Raw genomic sequence first — 23,580 nt, 5'->3', positions numbered from 1 at the left:
GCTACTAACCTGACCTTATACCTTTCAATTGAACCATCTGAGTTATACTTAATGGTATATACCCATTTGCATCCAACAATGTCCACATCCTCCTGGGAATCAACGAGGTCCCATGTCTGTTGAGACAGTAAAACATCCATTTCATCTTGCATAGTCTGTTTCCATCAGCTATCAAGAACTGCCTTTTGATAACTCATAGGAATAGTTTCGGCAGTTAAGGCTGAAATAAAAGCTTTCATCTGATTACCGAGTCTGGCATCTACACAAACTTAGATATAGGGTATAAGGTACATTGTCGTGTCCCCTTCCGCAGAGCGATTGGCCTGTCATCATCAACATGAATGTCATTGCTATCAGGAGTACTTACCTCAGGAGAAGAAGTAGATGGAGGCACCAAAGGAGTTGGAGCTCTACACGAGGATTGTGAAACCGTGAGGTAGGTGGAGTTGGATTCGATAATAAGGGCACCGATTCCAAAGGAAAAGGAGGAACCAGAAGTGGAAAAGAGTCATCATGATCAGCTTGCAGCCGAGTACCAGTACTAGAATAGTATGGAAGGGACTCCAAGAAGGATACATCCACACTGACATACTCTCGACGAGAGATTGGATCATAATATTGTTACCCTTTTTGGTTTTTTGGATAGCCTATAAATATACACTTAGTGGCATCAGATGCTAACTTATCACAGTTGGGTCCAAGTCTGTGCATAAAGCAAATGCACCCAAATACCTTGGGCGAAAGAAGAAAGAGAGGTGCACTCGGATACAGGATTTGTAAAGGAATTTGGTCTTCCACAGATGATGAAGGCATGCGGTTGATCAAATAGCAGGCAGTGGTAACTGCATCACCCCAATATGAAGCAGAAACATTTGATTAAATCATAAGGGTGCGTGCTACGTCAAGGAGATGCCTGTGTTTTCTTTCAACCATCCTATTTTGTTGAGAAGTATAGGAACAAGAGGTTTGAGGTTGAATTCCATGATCCCGATAAAATTGCAATAGTGTTGTGGTTTTAAACTCAAGAGCATTATCAATGCGAATAATCTTAACAACTGACTCAAACTGGGTTTTTATTTCAATGACCAAAGATTTTAGAATGTTAGGAACTTCAGATCTTTCTTTTATTAAGAATACTTAAGACAACTTAGAAAAATCATCGACAATAACAAGATATAACGACATTGGGTCCTGGTAGAAATCTTACTAGGACCCTATACATCTGCATGAAGAAGTTCAAAGACCTTATGACTAGACTGACTTTGACTAGAAAGAAACAAACTTCGATGATGCTTGCCCAACTGACATGCTTCACACTAGAATGATGTAGTAGACGAAATTTGAGGAATGACACGACGAAGCTTCGACAATGAAGGATGTCCGAGACGACGATGCCACTGAACAGGACTCGAGGAAGAATCGATTGCAGCATAAATGTTTCCCACAGGGTGATGTAGATAGTGTCAGAAATATCGACCTGCAAGAGTTAAAGGTGAGGTAAAGAGAGAGGAGAGAGAAGAGAAGAGAAGAGAAGAGAAGAGAAGAGAAGAGAGGAGATAGAGAAGAGGAGTCGGCGGCAATAGGTTTTCCCTCTTTTACTTATTATCTATAAGTGTTGTACAGAGTATAACATTACACAAGTAATAAAGATAAACTACAAACATGCCACCGTCCACGCATCCCAAGATGGATCCTTGGAATGTGGTGCGGGTCATGGATCCATGATCCAAAACTAACAGCCTCCCTCAAGTTGAGTATGGTCTTTGATCATGCTCAACTTGTCTTTGAGTGCCCAAAACTGATGAGTAGATAATCCCTTGGTAAAGATGTCAGCAACTTGCATATCTGACCGAACATATGCAGGTTCAATTTCTTTTTCTTCCACCTTTTGCCTAACAAAGTGTTGATCGATCTTGATATGCTTCGTGCAACAATGAAGGATGGGATTGAAGGCAATATTGATAGCACTCTGATTATCGCAAAGAAGCATAGAGGGCGAGATCGGTTCTTGTAATTCTTGCAGTAGATGTCTCACCCATGTAACATCGGCTGTTCATGCTGCCATTGCACAATACTCCGCTTCAGTACTAGATCGCGCCACTGCCTTTTGCTTCTTGTTACTCCATGTTACAATATTATTGCTGATAAGAATGCAATACCCCGAAACTGATCTGTGCTCGTCAGGATCACCAACCCAGTCCGCGTCTGTGTAGGTGAATAGTCGATGCCCTGACATATAAGTTGTGTCCTTGGTGTACATCAAGCCATCTCCAATCGTACCCTTTAAATACCGAAGGATCCTTTTTACTCATTCCATATGTACATCTGTAGGAGCATGCATAAACTGCGAAGCTTGATTGACAGAGTATGCTATGTCAGGCCTAGTGAATGTTAAGTATTGTAACATCCCTACAACTCGACGATACAAAGTAGGATCATGATAAGTAGTGCCTTCTTTAGCACTTAGCTTATGATTTAGAAGGCAAGGTGTGCTAATCGGTTTACAATTCTCCATCCCGTAAAATATCAATGGTGTACTTTGTAAGAAGATGCAACCCACAATTCGAATCCTCAAATGATTCTCATAAAAGATCTTCCACAAGAACCATAAAGGTTCATAAGCAAAGCTCACTCACAAGAATCAATAAGATTCATAAAAGCACCACCCAAGAAAGAATGCAAATATAATTTCATTCAAGTGGGATATAACCCACACAAAAGATACAATTACAATGGGGTGAGACCCCACATTTATACAAGTAATAAAGAAGAGGAAGAGGGAGTCGTTGGGCTCCCAACGGCTCTATTTAGCACTGTTGGGAGTCCAACGACTCTCTTAGTGGTTTATGCTTTTTGACTAAGTCAAAAAAGGCATAAAGCCTATTATATGTCCAAAAAATAAGAAATGATGCTTTATGCTTTTTGACTTAGTCAAAAAGGCATAAAGCCTATTACATGTCCAAAACTGAAAAAAAGAAAAGCTAACTAAACTAAAAAGATAAACTAAACAAAACAAAGAAGATTAAATATGATAAGTGGTATATTACATATGAGATTACAATTTTAACATGTGTGAACGAGTACATGTATTTTAATACCCCTCCTCAAACTTTATGGGGAAATTTATCCTGAAAGCTTGGAAATACAAAAAGAATCTTGGGAAGAAATCAAATTCTTCAAAAGTCTTTAAGGGAAATCTCCATCTTTATGACATCTCAGCAAATTCTTTCAAATATAAGTCTTCAAAAATATCTTTATTGGTGATCATCCCCAAGTACCTTCATTGGTTGAATCCATGATGTATCTAAGGCACCACATCTTAACGATCCTGTACAGAAAGAACAAACCAAAAGAAGACTTCAAGTACACAAGAGAAATATTCTAGCCCAAGAATTGCAAAAAAAATTAACCGCAATATATTGTAAAGCAAGAATAGCATGGTTTAAATAGTAATAACTTTTTGAATCATTAAATATTAAGAAAGACAAGAGGCACATCCCTCAAGGATGAGATTAAATCACAATCAACTTATTTTTAGAACATGATCCAATAAGACAAGATAATTACTTATGCATAAAAAAATGTTTTTAGAAGAAATAGTGGTCTTCTAAGAGTCATACTAATCTCTCGAACGAGTGTCTATTAGAGATATTTCAAACAAATCCTATAAAAGGATGTACAAAATGGAAGATCACAATAGACAAATGAATCTTTAGTTATCCCAAAAAAAAGTTTAAGCATTTCAAAAATGTGCACTATGTGAAAATGTCTTTAAGATAATCAAACTTAAACACAATTTGATAAATTCTCTATATTCTTAACGAAAGATATATGCACTTAGGCACAAGAAATTGCTCACAAAGTAGATCACACATTATATAGTTAAAGCATGTTCAATACCCATAAATCAATAATGAAGAGATAATTAATTTTATCAATAAAAGATGAATTAATAATGACTCACACATCTTAAAATGAAATATTGGGAAAATACAAAAGCCCACTTAGAAAGCCGAAGAACCACAAGCACTTAATGTGCAAAATACCCAAATTCCCTATAGGATAAATTCCAAAATGTAAAAGTGATTTCCAAATATGCATATTAATGATATGAACTTTTATCGATAAATATTTTTCTATGTAAGGAAGAAACAAGTAGTAAGGATTAAAATTTAGAAAGAAATCCCATATGATAAATGGAATGATACATGCAAATCAAGACTAGGTTAAGAATTCTCATAAATATGATTTTTTGCAAATCTCAATAATAATTCAACCTATTACAAGCAATCATCTCATTAGACATCCAAAACCTACAAATCAAGTGTATAAGCAACTAGAACAAAAATATAAATATAACGCCACTAAAGGGACAAAAACACACACGAAGGTCCGGATAAACAACTCTTGTCTACATATAATGATACTTGAAATGAGTGTATCAACGACTAGAATAAGAGTACAAAAGCCAACCATAGGCTAAAAATCACATATGAAAGTGTGAATAAACATCTCTTGTCTACATATAATGACACTCAAAATCAAGTATGTTCAGCGACTAGAACAAGAGTACAAAGCCACAAATGGGCAAAAAGCACACACGGAGGTGTGACTAAACATCTCTTGTCTACATATAATGATACTTAAAACAAGTGTATCAGCTACTAGAGCAAGAGCAAACAACCAACAATGGGCTAAACACACACACAAAGGTGTGTACAAACAATTCTTGTCTACATATGATGACACTTAGATGAGGGGCATAAAAGGAGAGACAATTGAGACAAGAAGGCTTGTAAAAAATATCAAATTTTCAATATATCTAGAAACACTATGGTTTCAAAAGTTAGACATCCATCACAGGTATATATAATTAAGAGCATTCATAATAAAATTAATGGCCAAAGAACAAACGAGTAATACCACACACTCACAATCAGAGATCACATAACATGTCTTTTAGAGTCAAACTACAAATTGACAATCTAAAAAGACAACACGAGGTGCACATAACTCACCCTAACAAATATTTCTGTAATAATAATAATAAGGCCAAGAAAATTGATGCATTATATAAAGTTTATGATGGACAATACAAATGCCATAAGAAGGCAATAAGTACTTACGAAAATCATTTTTTAAATAGGTGATTTTATAAAGAGAGCCGATTTGAAAAAGTCAAATCAAAGATCCAATAATGGTAGATAATCAATTTTAGATAAAGTGTACTCATATGCACAACAAAATGCCTTATGACAACAATTTTGCATAAACACGGATCATGCTTAACATAATCAATTCTTCAAAATGAAGTTAAAAAAGTATATTATGAGACAAACACAACAAGAAATATTAAGCAAATAATGCATATGAAGTTTTTAGAAGGACCTCTTATAACACAATTATTACTAATCATGAATACTTGAAAGATAATCCAACAATTTATATAGAGGCTATGAAATTATGCCAATCATTTATTCATAATGCAATCTATTTTGTGTGATTATGACACATTTTTAGAGAAAATTGAGTTAACACTATAAAATGTATTCAAGATATCCAAAAATCAAGCTAGAGATTAACAAAAATCTGGGATCATTCTAAAAAATTATCAATGTAAGAATTAGTTTTGTATTATGAAAAAACATCTTAAAGTTATCAATTGTAATGAAATATAAAAAATACTCATTACAAAAGATACCACAAGAGAGTTTAACCGAAGCATATGAATAGATAAAAGAAACCATATGAGAAACCAAATGCATACATTCTCATAGAGAGATCAAAAGCACTCATGCAAAAATTAAAGCCACGTCTCATACAAAAGACATGCTTCCAATCAAGTTTAAGTATATATGCAAGTTTAAGCATGTAATGAGTCAAGGAGTTTAAGCATGAACACCCATGTCTATCAAAGATGAAATACAAATTGTAATTGATGATTATATATATATATATATATATATATATATATATGTGTGTGTGTGTGTGTGTGTGTGAAATGCAAGTTCAAACAAGAATATATTTTGTGAAATAAGACATCATTATCAATTTATTTTAAGATAAGAATATGATTGACGAACCATCTAGAATTAATAATTCATGATTATATATATATATATATATATGTATATATATATGTATATATATACATATATATGTTAGAGTTATTTTTGAAAAAGCTTCGAGATTCAAACATGATGCATATATTTTGTTTTCTTAAAACAAGTTCATCGATGATTAAAATACTAAAAATTTCAAAAAACATACATTTTGTTTTTTATTTTAATCATACAATATATATATATATATATATACACACACACACAATGATAAAGAACAAGAAGTGTTTTTCTCATGCATAATGCATGGACTAAATACTTGAAAAATGTAAAAATACATGTCAATTAACTCTAAGGAGAAGAAAGAGAATACAATACAACGATGTTGCTCAAGTCCTTTCCAACCAAATCCTCTTGTAGCCGATAGAGACGTGATAAAACACCCTTTTGGCAAGTGATGAAACACACCTAGCCAAGTAAGGAAACACTCCTTGCAAGAACAAGGTGATAACACACCTTTGCAAATGAAGCATGGAAATCGAGGCGGAAACTTTTCAAAATCTAAAAAATTCCGTGGCTCTGATACCATGTAAGAAGATGCAACCCACAATTCGAATCCTCAAATGATTCTCACAAAAGATCTTCCACAAGAACCATAAAGGTTCATAAGCAAAGCTCACTCACAAGAATCAATAAGATTCATAAAAGCACCACCCAAGAAAGAATGCAAATATAATTTCATTCAAGTGGGATATAACCCACACAAAAGATACAATTACAATGGGGTGAGACCCCACATTTATACAAGTAATAAAGAAGAGGGAGAGGGAGTCGTTGGGCTCCCAACGGCTCTATTTAGCGCTGATGGGAGTCCAACGACTCTCTTAGTGGTTTATGCTTTTTGACTAAGTCAAAAAAGGCATAAAGCCTATTATATGTCCAAAAAGTAAGAAATGATGCTTTCTGCTTTTTGACTTAGTCAAAAAGGCATAAAGCCTATTACATGTCCAAAACTGAAAAAAAGAAAAGCTAACTAAACTAAAAAAGATAAACTAAACTAAACTAAACAAAGAAGATTACATATGATAGTGGTATATTACATATGAGATTATCTATGAGATTACAATTTTAACATGTGTGAACGAGTACATGTATTTTAATACTATGTTGGCTCAATATAATAGTCTCATGTCGACTATCAACTTCCACACCCAAAAAATATCGCAAGGGACCCAAGTCTTTCATCTTGAATTTAGCCATCAGCATAGACTTAACCCAAGATATGTGAACCTCATCACTCCCGGTCATAATGATGTCATCAACATATATAAGCACCCAAACAATAGCTGAATCACTTTTGAATATGAACAATGAATGATCTAGAACACTTTTAGTGAACCCATGATGCTGGATCTCCGTGGAAAAACTCTCAAACCAAGATCGAGAAGCTTGTTTCAAGCCATAAAGAGAGCGTCGAAGTTTACATACCCAATTGGATAAATCATGCATACTATAACCAGGTGGCTGCTCCATGTAAACTTCTTCCTTTAGTTCACCATGCAGAAAAGCATTTTTAACATCAAGTTGACTGAGTGACCATCCATGTTGTAACGCCAATGCAATGTAATCCTGATGGTGCCCAATTTTACTACTGGGCTGAACGTTTCATCGTAGTCATGCCCATACTGCTGTGTGAAGCCTCATGCGACCAGACGAGCCTTATAGCGCTCAACACTGCCATCCGGTTTGTGCTTGATCTTGTACACCCATTTGGATCCTACAACATTCTTGTTATCTGGCCTTGGTACAATTTCCCATGTATTGCATTCATGCAATGCTTCCATTTCCTCATTCATCGCCTCTACCCAGGCACGGGAATGTACAACCTCATGAAAAGAGGAAGGTTCTGTTTCTTTGGACACTCTGGTTAGAAATGTTTGAAAATCCAAAGAGAAATTGTTATAACTTACCCAGCGATCTATAGGATGTCTAACCTGAGTGGAACGTCGTAGAGGAGTCTCATCATTGACTGGATGAGCTCTACGAGAATAAACAAGACCAGAAAAACGTGAGGATGTTGTTGTAGGAGGAATGTCTTCCATATGCGGTTCCACATCGAAAGTATAGGGTTCATTGTCTGTCAATAAAGATGAATCCTCATAAGGCAACGAGTCATATAAAAGTGAGTCACTGAGCCAAGGATCATAACTGTCCTGTGTATCTGTGGAAGACTAACCCAGAGTGTCAAAATTTTCATCATCAAAAACAACATTTCTAGATACCTGAATTTTGCCTGGATGAGGATCATAACACCTGTATCCCTTATAGTCATCTGCATACCCAAGAAACTTGCACTGTACAACTCTGTCTTGAAACTTATTTCTCAATGAATGATCAATGTGAACATAACATACACAACCAAAAGGATGTAGTTCTTCATATGATGGATGACAATTATAAAGAACAAAATACGGAGAATTATCTTCAAGGATGGTCATGGGCAACCTGTTGATAACGTAAACAACTGTATGGAAAGCCTCGGTCCAAAGAGAGAAGGGAATACCCACAGTGTGCATCATGCTCAAGGTTGTCTCAACAATATGCCTGTGTTTTCTCTCAGCTACTCCATTTTGTTGAGGGGTATGAGGGCAAGAAATGTTACGTGTAATGCCATGCTCCTTCAAATATTCACTAAAATCATGGGATATGTATTCTCCCCCATCACATTGGAAATATACAACATTGGTGTTGAACTGGTTTTGGACTAGTGCATGGAACTGTTTAAACAACTTGAAAACTTCATGTTTGTTTTTCATGAAGTAAATCCAACTAAATCGAGTGTAAGAATCAAGAAAGAGTACATAGTATCAAGATCCAGAAAGAGAGGCAGTGGGCGCAGGACCCCAAACATCTGAGCATATAATCTCAAAAGGCTTTGTTGCTCTTTTATTGATACTATGAAAAGGAAGTACACTGCCGGTTCCAAGCCCGGATAAAGGAGGAGGGTTGCGGTAGGCCTGTGACAGCCAGCATAAAAACTTTGTCATATCCTATGAAAATGAACCAATAAGCTATTTAATGATAGTCATGCTCAAGATCTTGGAGACTTCTCCATTCCTTTTCATGAGATAAATCGTGACTTCATGCGCAAGATTCAAAAGAAAGAAATTGCAGAGGCTTTGAAGAAAATGAAATCAAGAAGGGCAGTTGGCCCAGATGGTATACCTATCGAGGCTTGGAAATGCTTGGGAGAGAAAGGTTTAGAATGGTTGACAAATCTTTTTAACTTGATTTGGCGAACAAATAAGATGCCTAATGAGTGGAGGAAGAGTACTTTGGTGCCTTTATATAAGAATAAGGGTGATATACAAGATTGCACAAACTATCGTGGTATAAAACTCATGAGTCATACTATGAAACTTTGGGAGAGGGTGATTGAGTCTAGGTTGAGGAAGGTTGTCATGATATCGGAGAATCAATTTGGTTTTATGCCTGGAAGATCAACTATGGAAGCTATACATCTTCTTAGACAACTTATTGAAAGATATAGAGAGAGGAACAAAGATTTGCATATGGTTTTTATTGATTTAGAGAAGGCATACGATAGAGTACCTAGGGACGTTCTCTGGTGGACAATGATGAAGAAAGGTGTTTCTCTCAAGTACATTAGTATAATTAAAGATATGTATGAAGGAGTAGTAACCAATGTCCGCACTTGTGGAGGGGTGTCAACCAATTTTCCGATAACGGTTGGGTTACATCAAGGATCTGCTTTAAGCCCTTTCCTATTTGCGATAGTGATGGATGAGCTTACGAGATCAATTCAAGAAAATGTACCGTGGTGTATGTGGTTTGCTGATGATATTGTTTTGATTGATGAGTCTAGAGCTGGGGTTAATGCTAAGTTAGAATTATGGAGACAGACATTGGAAGCTAGAGGTTTTAAGTTGAGTAAGAGTAAGACTGAATATATGGAATGTCGGTTTAGTAAGCAACGAAGTAGTGATGGGAGTGTAGTGAAGCTTGGTGAGCAAGATATACCGGTGAATGATTATTTCAAATATTTGGGATCCATCATTCAAAAGTATGGAGAAATTGATGGAGATGTAAATCATAGGATAAAGGTTGGGTGGATGAAATGGAAAAGTGCTACTGGAGTGCTGTGCGATCGTAGAATGCCATTGCGGTTGAAGGGAAAGTTTTATAGGACGACTATTAGACCCGCTTTACTATATGGTACGGAATGTTGGGCTGCCAAGAGACATCATATTCAAAAAATGAGTGTAGCTGAGATGCGGATGCTTAGATGGATGTGTGGAAATACAATAAAAGATAAGATTCGGAACGAAGAGATACGTAAGAAGGTAGGTGTTGCACCCATTGAAAATAAGATGCGAGAGAATCGTTTACGGTGGTTTGGACATATTCGGCGAAGGCCTAATGATGCTCCAGTTAGAAGGTTGGAGAAATGGGAAAATATATTAGTTAAAAGAGGTCGGGGTAGGCCTAGGAAGACTTGGATGGAGATGATAGGAAAGGATATGAATGCTTTGAACCTCACCGAGGACATGGCGTTGGATAGAAATGATTGGAGGAAAAGGATTCATGTGGAAGACCCAAAATGAATTTCTTTTTTGGTTCATATCGCTGACCCCAATTGTTTTGGGATGAAGGCGTAGTTGTTGTTGTTGTTGTTGTTGTTGTTATGAAAAGGAAGTACATGACTTTTGCATAAATGACAATTTGGACATTTTGACTCTAAACTGATTGCGATATTAGACCTTTAGCAGACAACTTGTCAAGAAAAACTTGACTACAATGACCCAAACGAAGATGCCATAAGTCTGGCTTATTAAGTTTCAAGACTCTAGATGGAGAACTATGATCTGTGGATCGACTCAAAAATGTTGGAAAGGAAGGAGCTGAAGAAGCCACAGCTACGGAAGACGACGTCTTCAAAGGCACATGAGATTCTTCAAAGACGTACATGTTCCCGCGCCGTTCACCTTTAGTGAGCGTCTTCTTGGTGTGAAGATCCTTAAGATAAACAGAAGGAGTAAATTCAACGGAAGAATTTGTTTCATCAACTAATTTAGACACAGATAGAATATTCTTTTGAATAGCAGGTGTGAGTAAAACATTTGACAAGGGTAATTGAGATTCAGGCAAAGTAAGGGAGACATTTCCAGTGTGAGAGATGGGGTGGTGAGATCCATCTCCTATGACTATAGTGCCATTTCCAGTATAAGGAGTCAAGTGAGAAAATTTACCTGCATCAGAAGTAACATGTGCTGCTGCCCCTGAATGAATATACCATATACCTTCATCATTTTGGCGCAAGTTCATATGATTGAAAGTAGTCATAAGGATATTTTGTATGTCCTGTGGAAGAACCTGTCCCTGAGGAGTGCGTGCAAACGTCTGAGTTGCCCTCTGCCCTGACCTACTATCTGGCCTCCCTGTTTTGTTCCGGTTCTGAGGATTGTACCAGCAATTTGCTTTAACATGTCCCCGCTTATTGCATAGAAAACAAGTAGGAACACGTCCCCCTCGTGGTACACTGCCAGAGCCAAGGCTTCCTCCACCTGGTGTAGGTAGTAATCCTCCTTTGTTTATAGTTGTTCCATTGGGACGAGGAGGAGTAAATAAGACTCCTGTTTCAATAGGCGTATGTGCCATCATCACAGGATGAACATCATCTGACGCCTGCTCCTGATTTAAACTGACCTCATATTGCAAAAGCTTAGATTGAAGATCATTAAAACATGGAAGAACTGAGACAACCTGGAGTGCTGTGCAAAACATGCGATATTCAGGTCCAAGGCTACCTAATCCCTGTTGTACCATGTCCTTATCTGATACAGGACTTCCAATGGCAGCTAACTGATCTGTAATAACCCTGACATCCCCCATGAACTCTGTAATAGATTTGTTTCCTTTTCGCATGGATTGGAATTGCCACTTGAGTTGCAAAGCCCGAGATTCAGAAACCTGAGAAAATGAATGAGTTAGTCCATTCCACAACTCGACAGCAGATTGATTATCAGAAATAGTTTGTAAAACACGATCAGAAAGTGTGAAAGTTATGTAAGCAACTAATGTTTGATCCTGTTGTACCCATATGTCATAAGCAGGATTGGTGGTTCGAAGTTGACTCACCTTCGCATCTTCACCTGTTATTTCTTGCATGATATGTGTAGGTGGGGCGGGTGATCACCCATCTAGATGCCCATAAAGACCATGACTGCGAATAAAAGGCACAATCTGACGTTTCCAAAGTAAGTAGTTATCATGAGATAACTTGTGGGTCATGAGATGAGTAAGAAAACTAGGGTTCAGCTTGGAATCCATGGATTATATGAAGAATGAAAAGCCAAACTGTTCTAACAGTGTATTGAAGGAAAAAAAAAACAGCAATGTTGTGTGATGAAAACAATATCAGCACACACGTTACACAGAAGAATAGTGATGTGCGAACCAAAAAATATTAAATGCCGACTGTTCTAACAGTATATTGAAGGAAAAAATAGTAATGCTGTGTGCTGAAAATAATATCAGCACACACATTACACAGAGAAAAAGAAACAACAATGTTGTGTGCTGAAAACAATATCAGCACATACGTTACACAGATGAATAGTAACGTGCGAACCAGAAAAAGAAAGAATCAGAAATATTTTGGGGAGAAAAACAAAAACTCGGCAGACTGAAACAGGATGTTAAGACGTGCGTACCAGAAATATTGAGAATGAGAAGGATCAAAAGGGAAACTAGAATGACGTGAAATCTGATTAAGAAAATGAGCAATAAAGAAATCTGATTAAGGAAAACAAAACAAAAATAAAGCCTACGTCCTTTAGAAGCACGTGCTGGTCCTTATGGGCCTTCTAGATGATTGATTTCCGCGCCTATGCTCTGATACCATGTCAGAAGTATCGACCTGCAAGAGTTAAAGGTGAGGTAAAGAGAGAGGAGAAAGAAGAGAAGAGTGGAGATAGAGAAGAGGAGTCGGCGGCAATAGGTTTTCCCTCTTTTACTTATTATTTATAAGTGTTGTACATGGTATAACATTACACAAGTAATAAAGATAAATTACAAACATGCCACCGCCCACGCATCCCAAGATGGATCCTTGGAATGTGGTGCGGGTCATGGATCCATGATCCAAAACTAACAGATAGTAGACTCTATTTTCTTCATAGCCTCCACCAATCTTCTTCTCCGTCAGCAAATCCTGAAAATGACATCACACAGGATCAAATATCACTCTACAATTTAGCTCTTTTGTAAGGCAACTCACTGAGAGTAAACTTTGAGGAAATGAAGGAGCATGAAGGACATTTTATAACTGCAAGGAAGAGGATATAAAGACATTTCTCTGACCGATAACCAGGGAGGAACTCCCATCAGCTAATAAGACTCCCTGATGTGAAATAATAGCCTTTAGATCTGATTTTTTTTTTAGAGTTTCCACATAGTTGTCTAGAAGCACCAAAGTCAATAATCCACTTACTATCATGGGGAGAAAGATGGTCTCTGATAGAGTAGGCCACACCAGCTACAGGAGAAGAGGAACTTGAAGGATGATGAGAGACCAACTCCTCATATTCTGCACGGCTAAGAGTGATAGGTTCACTAGGAGAATTGGATTCATACTCCACCTCTAGTTTTGTAGCATTAGCTTTTGGAACATTTGGCTTTAATAGAGGAAATGCAGGCCGTCCATATTTATCCCAGCAACGATCTTCTAAATGTCCTGATTTTCCACAATAGGTACATTGAAGTTTACCTCTACCTCTCATACCTCTTCCACGACCTCTGCCTCTAACATTCATAGTATTTCCTCGTCCATAACTAAATGGAACAACTAAAGCAGATGACTGAGATGCATGTTGAGATTGTGGAAGAGAGATGGGAAGTCTACTCAATCGATTGTATACATCAGCAAGAGTAGGAACATCAGGCCTGGTCAACATTTGGACTTTAGCAACGGTGAACTCTGACGATAGGTCTGTGAGGAACCGGGCAACCATAGTCTGTTCTTGATGATCCTTTTGTTTTGAGCAACACAGAGGTCTGTGAGCATTAAGCCTCTCAAAGGCAGCCTTAACAGAAGCATAGTACTGGGTCAAGGTCTGATCACCCTGCTGTAAATTATATATCTTCTGTTCAACTTGAAGAATACGACTCACATTCGTCTCTTGAGAATATGTATCTCGAAGATTATCCCACATCTGTTTAGCTGTATTATAATAAATTAGGCCATCTGCAATATGAGGTTCAATGCTATTCATGATCCATGACATAACAATGTCATTATCTTCTTCCCAACTATTATATTTTTTAGTTTTATCATTTGGCTCAGATTCCAATAAAATATGCTTTCTACGATGTCCAGACATCATAAACATCCTGGACCACCTTGCATAGTTTGTTTTATTCAATTTAACGGAAGAACCATATGAGAAAGCATTGGCAAAGGCTTTGTATTCCCCAATAGCCTCATTCTTGTAATCAGATTTGGGAGCTTCACCCATAATGATTAAAAAAAAAAACTCAAAAATCTCAACAACTGTTGCTGCTGCACAATACGCAGATCGACGACGATGATTTGTCTTCACCACGACACCCAAATTTGTATCAGATTGGGAAAAAAAATTATGTGCTCCACACTATGCAAGTCCACACTACAGATCTGTATCAGATCTAAAAAAAAACTTTGATAACAACATCTGCTTCATGCTGCTGCACAACAGCATAACATAGTAATGATCTGCTCCACAATACGTAGATCCATACTGCAGATCTATATCAGATCTGAAAAAAAAACTTTGATAACAAGGTTTGCTTCACGCTGCTGAAAAAAAAACTTTGAGAACAGCATCTGCTCCACACTGTCATTCCATCATCACCAAAGCATAAGCACAGATACTGCCTGTCACCCGCTTCACGACGTTTGCACAGCACCCATACCTACACTAACCAGATCGGGTCGACTGAAAGCCCATGGATTCACCACGACTTGTAGATCTGATTACAGATCTGAGTCATGACTTTTGTCAGACTACAGATCTGATAACAGATCTGTACCACCAAAAAAAAACAACGGACACCTTACCCGATCTTCTACACGCGATTTTCTTCACGCAATCTCGAAGTCACGAGATCCGATGACCTTCATGCAAGATTTGGCACAGAACCAGAGGTCACGTTCCCAAGAGTGTCAGCTTTGATACCATGTAAATTGGTACAATAGAGAACCGAGAGAGAGAAAAGCGAGAGAGAGGAAGAGTCGTTCTTCTTATTAAAATTAGGTCTAATCTCCTGTTTAAGTAGAGATTAGCCAAAAGAATAAAATTACAGTTAGATCCCTTATTATTTATAAAATATAAGAAACAACCTTAAGCATGGATAAAACTCTAATTAGTCGACTTATCTTAATAGAACACAAGGAAAAGAGCAAAACAGAATCATAATGTTGCATATTACATGATAATATGTCCTTGATATTATACGTATTCATTATTTTTCTTTGGAACGTGTAACCTACATCGTGTAAGTGTAGATGTCAGATATAAAGAATGTCTGAAAAGAGAACAGTATCAAATAGAAATATCCAAAGAATTGATAAATATTTTAAGTTTTCTTGCCTCTTCATCTTTCTTTACTAAAGTTGATGCATGAATGTTACCATTTTTATGAGAAGGAATTATCTGATAACAATACATTGTTTTTCATCAGTTTTTGGAGGTAATTAAATTGGAAAATTGCCTGAATCCTGAAGATGCAATCATGCCCAGAGATGTCTTTCTCTTGCAGGTTTTGATCTTCTCTTATTTATTGTTATAATAAAGGCATACGCTCCTCATTACAATTTTTTTCATGTGGCCAGCTTTGCAGTGGGGTGGACGAGACTGCTGTGGGAGCCTGCTCTGAACTCATCTTTGCTCCTATTGATTCGTCATTTGCTGATGATGCACCACTGCTGCCTTCTGGCTTCCGTATCATCCCTCTTGACTCTGAAGTTGTAAGTGAATTTGATGATGCCATTTCTATAGAGAATTCATTGTATAAGCTCATTGTCTGAGGAAGCACCATCTTGAGCTTGTTTCTGGTGTCAAACATTGCATTTTCATCGCTTTTCCACTCACCATCCTGTCTGAGCCTTAAATTACTCCTGCGTGTCTGACTGTATAAATCTCCATCCTGAACATGCGTGAGCATGTGCACATATGTGTGTTCCTCACATATCAAAGTTCATACCGGAAGCCCTGTTTGCTTTTATTAGCTTCTAAAGCAATCTCAGTTTGTTTTGTTGCCCATAATTAGGTACTGATCCTAAAATTGGTTTAATTTTTGCTTTTTCAGATATATCCTAGTCCATTAAAAGTACCAGATAATAACTATGACATGTCAAGATTTTTTTTTCTTGGTTCCATGTTTTCATTTTAGGAGTTTTTCTTTGTGTATGTGGAAAAATTTAAAACCCAGTCCTATGATGTAATTTATTCTTTTTTTGTGTTATTGTTGTGGTCACTTGGGAAGATTGGGTTGTCATTAGTATGGGCATTTTCATATTTTGCGTAAGCAAATCTGATTTTATAAGTTTTTCTCCATGACCTTGTCAGTTATTTTATTGTCTTTTCTGGAAGGTTGCTTGTTGTACATATTCTTATTAATGTGCTTTCAACAGGACGGTTGTGGCTCAAACAGAACCCTGGACTTAGCCTCTGCCCTTGAGGTTGGTCCAACTGGGAGTAAAATATTTGACAATTTTCCAGGCAACTCCAGCAATGTGAGATCTGTATTGACCATCGCTTTTCAGTTTATGTATGAGGAGCATGTACAGCACAATGTAGCATTCATGGCCCGTCAGTATGTTCGCAGTGTTATATCATCCGTCCAGAGGGTGGCCATGGCACTGACACCATCTCGACTTAGTGCATATCCTGGAATTAGACCACCCCTGGGCAGTCCTGAAGCACTTACACTTGCCCGATGGATTTGTCATAGCTACAGGCAAGCATACAAAATCTTTCTCTCTTAACCCCATAATGAAAAATGTAATATTTTTATTCTTTTCTGTTTTTTTGCACATCTAACACTTCAGATGTGATCTACATATTAAGTTTAGTAGAAACTGACCTTTGGATCATTTTTTCTAATGTATATGTCAGATTTTATGAGGGTTGAAAAATCAATGGCCTACAATGCACCAAGTTTTCAAACATCAAAAAGACATATTTTTACGTCGAAAAACTATGATCCAAGAGTTGATTCCTGATATTTTATCCATGCTGAACACATTCATGAGGTCAGATTTGGTCAAAACAACTTTCCACATATAAGTTTTAACTAGGGGGTTCCTTACCCTAGGGTTGCAAACTCTCTCTCTCTCTCTCTCTCTAAGTAATGCGCTCGTTCTGCCCCGTTAGGCACATTAAAAAATCATAGTTTTTTATATTTTTTCTCATATCCTACACCATAGATGTGATCTATAGGTTTGTTTAGTGGGAACCGGCTTTTGGATCACCAAAATCTGACCTGAATACAAGTTTTTCTGGGGATCCAAAATCAATGGCCATGAAGGCATCAATTTTTTTTGCTCAATAAAATACATTTTTCATCAAAAAACATTATCCAAGAGTCGATTCCCACTAAATCGAGCATACTAAATATACAACAACAACAACTACGCCTTCATCCCAAAACAATTGGGGTCGGCGATATGAACCAAAAAAGAAAATCATTCTGGGTCTTCCACATGAATCCTTCTCCAATCATTTCTATCCAATGCCATGTCCTCGGTGAGGTTCAAAGCATTCATATCCCACTAAATCGAGCATACTAAATATATGGGTTAATATTTGGTGCCTTTGAAGATACCAAATTATATGAAACTATTGGTCTAAAAATCATAGGTTCAAGCTTTATCAACTCAATCGGACCACATAGATGTGTTCAGAAAGGTTTGTTTGCTAAGGATCAAGCCTTGGATCATGTTATTTCGATAAAAAAAAATATGATGTTTTGAGTCATGAAATTTTAGTGCGTTGTAGACCGTTCATTTTTTGAGCCCTTAAAAAACCCGCTTGTGTCACAATCATATGATTCAAAACACATTTTTCACTAAACAAACATTTTAGATCACATCCATAAGATTTAATTTACAAAAAAAACTAAAACGTATGATTTTCAGCTAAATAGTTCCATATAATTTGGTGCCTTCAAAGGAACCGTTCCACCATGCGAAAGGGAACCATTTTCATATCAAAGTGGCTCATTTTCTCTCCAAAGTGGATGAAACAAACACCTCCTTAATGAAATTCCGACCATGGCTTGGCCAGAAAAAGATAAATAGAGAATCACCACAAATGTTGCGCGGCTGACCTATGGCTGGAAAACAGCCTGAAAGAGGGAGACTGAAACAGAGTTTTCATTCTTCTGTTTCTAAAGAACATCCTGATCCGGCCATGGGTTGGTCAGTAATTTCCTTATGGGAATACAGCTCATATTTCTGGCCAATCTATGTCACATGGATACCGCTGCAGATACTGGGAGATTACCATTTTGATGAAGTTCTCGATATTAGGCAAAATGGAGTATCCGTGTAGAGATTACCATTTTAATGAAGTTCCCAATATTAGGCAAAATTTAGTATCCGTGTAACATAGTGAGCAATCCATGGCTGGAAATGATTCTCAGGTGGGTACTTGATGGTGGTTGAATGGAAACATAGTTTCACGGAAAGGGTTTTCAGTGATAATAATTGGTGAGCTTAGAGGGGACTGAGCATGAAAACTTTAAATCATTTTTTAAACCAACTTTTGAAAAAATAGATGTATGAAAATTTTCCACAACTGACTTTAAGGCCGTGAAAAGATATTATGGAAAAAATGATTTTGAAAAATTTGTCAGCCAAACACTTAGAAATTGTTTCGAGAAACTTTGGCTCCCAAAAAAAATTTTAAGTGTCATCCAAGTGCCACCTTACTTTCTTAGTTGCTCATATCCTTGTAATTGCTCCTTTTACAGGCTACATTTGGGTGCAGAGCTACTTAGGTCTGCCAGTGAAGCCACAGAGTCTATCCTGAAAACACTTTGGCATTATTCTGATGCCATAGTGTGCTGCTCTTTGAAGGTATGCTCTCAAACTTTCATTTGATAAGATGGGCGGCATAGTTTTCCTTAAAAATGAAATAAAAATTCTACATACTGTAGCATGATTACCATAAATAGAAAACATCTCTTCAAGCTTTCTGGTAGAATTTCATAAAGTTATCTTGGATATGCCACTACCGAGGTAAATGTGGAAAACAATGTCTTGTTATTGTGTGATTTAAACCAACTTGAAAACGATACCATAGCTGGTGCTATCAGAATATCATTCTTTTCAACTCTTAAAGATTAAAGAGAATCTTGCATATGAGGTGGCTAAACATGTTTAGACATCAGAGCAAACAACTTGGTGCTAATGTTTGTACATGGATATTTTGGTAAACATAGAAATGATTTCCCGAAATAAGTATGTCATAAGTGCACAAAAGTTGTTTTGTTTGATGAATTTGTTTTCATAGTTTATAACTTTTCCAATTTTAGAAAAATGTTTGCCTTGAAACAAATAGTAGTGGAACAGTATTATGTTGGAAGTTTTTTGTGGTCATAAAATACATAATACCCTAGTATGTTGGTGCGAGTCATGCCTAGTATGCTCAAACATAGACATTTGGATGCAAATATGACATAACAGTACTAATCATAAAGATATGCCTCCAGATGTAATTCACATTATGCCCTTCAAATAGATGCAGACTTTTGAAACTGGAAAGGCCACAATTGCTACACATTTTTTGAAAGACATACTAAGTTCATGTAGTAAAAGATTTCATAGGGAATAATTTCTGATTAGTCCATTGCATTAGAAACAAGTATCATCACATATATGCAATTGAAAAATACAAGGATCCATTTCTGATTTTTATGCAATATTACTGTTTCTGTATGATACAAAGGCATCTATAGTGATAATTAGTGATTCAACTTAACGCCTTTGATTTTCCTTCAAAAAAGAAAAATTTTTGGTGCCTTTGAATGGCCACAACTGAAAAATCATCTGGCCTGGTATGTCTTGTGGGAAACTAAGTAGGAAAATAAAGAATAAAGAGTGAAGAAGAAATAGAAAGAACTTAGGAGAAGAGAAGAAACTAAAAGGTGATTAGGCCTTGCATTATCATGCTCTCTTTCGTGACATGTTTATATATTACGTGGGTGTAATATTTGCTGGACAAAGAGAACCCTATGCCTCCCAATTATAACAGGCATATATAAAAGTGGGCAAAAGGATAAAGTTATCCCTGAACTGAAATACTAAATGTTTCAATCCCTTTAGCACTTCCCTCAAATTGGGGAGAAATATAGATATCATCCTTTTAGTACTTTTGTTGAGTAGTTTAATCAGACCTTACAAGTGTGATTTGTATAGTTTATTCAGGTTGCATTTGAATATCAAGGTTAAAATTGGGACCCATAATTCCTTTGTTTGTTGTGATCCATGAGAGCACAATTGCCAAATTCACTTTTCCTAAAATTCAGGACCAACATTGACCTGTGCCATTATCGGTGTATCATCTGTAGAAGTTGTAAATATAATTCTTGACACTGGCGAATCAACTTTGTACTTGCGCTGTGCAGTCATGTGAATTTGCATTTCACTCCAAGAGACTTCAGAATTACCTCGTCAATCCTATTAGTTAAAAAATGTTTGTTCAGACAGGTTTAGAAATTTCTAAAAAATCTGCTTCTCATGTACCAATGCTTTACAGTAAAAGTTTTCCATTGAAACAATTCGACCAAAGCATGTTTTTTAGGAACAAGTCATATTTTCATATTAATCTAAGGCGAAAGCCACCTATGTTTTTTTGGGTGTGTTCGTGGTTTCATTCTTAACGTGATTAGGAAAAAAAAATTTTATGTTCAGATAGGTTTAAGAAATTTTAAAAAAACCCAGCTGCCCATGTTGCACCAATGCTTTATAAGGGAAGTTTTTTTCATTGAAAGAATTTGTTCCAAAGCATATTTTTTTAGTAACTAGTGATAAAATATATTTGAATGTTAGTGTTAAGCAAAAAGACATGCTACTGTTTTCTGAATCGATCAATACTGATCCATTCCTAACTTGGTTAGGAAGCACACACACGTGCACATATTTGTAAATATTTGCTACTGTCAACAGTATATACAATCTAGTAAAAAAATGTTCACTTTTTTTTGTGTGTGATTCTAAGATTACAGGTAGTATCTACATGGTTTGTTAGTGGAAAATGTCTTGAATCATGTGATTGTGCATGTAAGCAAGTTTTCCAAGTGCTTAAGAAATCAAGGGCTCACAATGCACTAAATTTTACAGCTCAGGAAAGCATTTTTTACATCAAAATGATACAATCCAGCATGCAACTTCCAACAAACAAAAGGTGTTGAATGCATATACTGTGTTAGATTGACTAGACAAAGCATGCACTTATGATTTCTAACCAGATAGAATGGTACACTAGATAGTAGAAAGATATAAATTTTGCTAGTCGTTTTGAGCATAGTCTAATAAAAAAACTCTATTTTCTTTGCAATTTTTTCAATTTTTTTGTGGATCTAACCTTACAGCTATGTCACACAGACACTCCATTTGTACTCCGTACCCGTGTCGACACGTGTGTCCATGTTGACACCTGGACATGCCATTTTACCCTCGGTACATACAAGGTTGTATTCAATTTATAATTTATAATTATATTTTTAGTTTATAACTTTATATTTTCAGTATATAATATATATTTTAGATATATATTTAGATTATATTCAGTTTATTTTGAATTTATTTTGTATTTATGTGATATATATATAGTCGTGTCCCCGCACCCACATTTTTTGGAATTGCTGTGTCGTACCCCTGTACCCACACCCACACCCGTACCCAGGTGACATTGCTTACATATATGGCCTGCATAGTTTCTTTAGTAGAAAATAGGTTTTGGATCATGTGTTGGCAACATGTAAGCAAGTTTTTCAAGGGCTTCAAAAATCAATTACCCACAAGATACCAAAATCTAATGAATCAAAAAATTTTTATTTTTACATCTAAAAAATATAATTGCAAGATGTGATCTCTCTAGCAAATAAACCATGTTGAACATATCTATGAAGTCAGATTGAATGGATACAACTTGCACTTAGTTCTCCAACTAGATTATACATATTTATACTAGTGCGTGTGTGTGGTCAATCTATTTGGCATGGCTTGGGCTATTAACTCACTCATGCTAGGTCACTGTTGTAGGCACTGTTTTCTGGGGTGCTTCTGATTCAGTGAAGCTGCTTTTGACATGCTATTGGCAGAGAGAGAGAGAGAGAGAGAGAGAGAGAGAGAGAGAGAGAGAGAGAGAGAGAGCAAAAATGTGAGCCTGATCTGCACTTGACCTTTGTTCTGCAGCCAGTACCAGTTCTCACTTTTGCGAATCAAGCTGGTCTTGACATGTTAGAGTCGACCCTGGTTGCATTACAAGATATAAGACTTGAGAAGATATTTGATGAGAATGGCAGGAAAACTCTCTGTACCGACTTCACGCAAATAATGCAGCAGGTGCCAACGAGAGATATCTAAGTTTGTTCCAGTGCTCCACTCTTTTACATTTTTTAGTTTACTCTTTTTTTTTTTTATCTTTTCATGCACAGGGTTACGCATATTTGCAATGTGGGATGTGCTTATCAAGCATGGGAAGGCCTGTTTCTTTTGAGAAAGCAGTGGCCTGGAAAGTCCTGAATGAGGAAGACAGCACCCACTGCGTCTGCTTCATGTTCATCAACTGGTCCTTTGTCTGAAAGTAACTGCGCCCAAGTTCATATCCACTTCTCTGCCTAAAAATAAAAATGTTGCAAGTTATACTGTTGGTGAGGGATACGTTTTTCTTGTTTAGTCTTTGTGTTTGTTAAACGAGTATTGTTATTCTGTAGAGTATGTCTCGTGATGACAGCCACAAGAAAAGTACTCATTTTGTTATATGCAGTTTATATAATCAAAAAGGAAAAAGGGTAAAAGAGTGCATGCTTGAGCACAATTCTGTTACCCGGGTTTCATCGATAGTTACCAGGATACAAAATGGATACGAGCAGTGAGAAAAGGGAAGTGAGCATTAAAAAAAACAGCATGAAGTGTGTAGCAAGATATGTTTGTGAGGCAATTGTAGAAACGTATGAGAAGAGCAAAAGAAAACGTGGGGAAAGCGGTAGGAAGTGGAAGCAGAAGCGGAAACAAATAAGAAACTATAAACCGAGGTGGAATTAATAAAACAATTGTCACTTTTTACAATAAATATAACATGCAAATATAAAAGAAAAATCGAAACAAGAGAGAAGTGAAGGGAAAGCAAAAATTCGAAAGAAGAGAGAACAAAAGGAAAGCTATAGGATTATTAAAGGTAGAATTGTCTTGTGACCCAAGCTAGAATTTCTTGTGAAAAAAAGGAAA

The 23,580-nt window shown here is 36.6% G+C and overlaps 1 protein-coding gene across 2 annotated transcripts in view; it reads left to right on the top strand.

Moving 5' to 3' along the window:
• Positions 1 to 23,195, top strand: part of HB-8 (homeobox-leucine zipper protein ATHB-8) — a 67,954-nt gene extending 44,759 nt beyond the window's left edge. For both annotated transcript variants that reach the window (XM_090016334.1, XM_090016335.1), the window contains 6 exons: positions 15,804 to 15,881; positions 15,955 to 16,089; positions 16,756 to 17,081; positions 19,098 to 19,203; positions 22,546 to 22,695; positions 22,788 to 23,195. In XM_090016334.1, coding sequence (XP_089872460.1) covers positions 15,804 to 15,881; positions 15,955 to 16,089; positions 16,756 to 17,081; positions 19,098 to 19,203; positions 22,546 to 22,695; positions 22,788 to 22,934 — 942 coding nt within the window. In that variant the 3' untranslated portion in view covers positions 22,935 to 23,195. The remainder of the gene's footprint in view (positions 1 to 15,803; positions 15,882 to 15,954; positions 16,090 to 16,755; positions 17,082 to 19,097; positions 19,204 to 22,545; positions 22,696 to 22,787) is intronic.
• Positions 23,196 to 23,580: the final 385 nt, after the last annotated feature.

Source organism: Nuphar pumila, chromosome 8 (assembly GCF_984573655.1).
Source record: "Nuphar pumila chromosome 8, dmNupPumi1.hap1.1, whole genome shotgun sequence".
NCBI lineage: Eukaryota > Viridiplantae > Streptophyta > Magnoliopsida > Nymphaeales > Nymphaeaceae > Nuphar > Nuphar pumila.
This window is presented reverse-complemented; position numbering and strand designations above follow the sequence as displayed.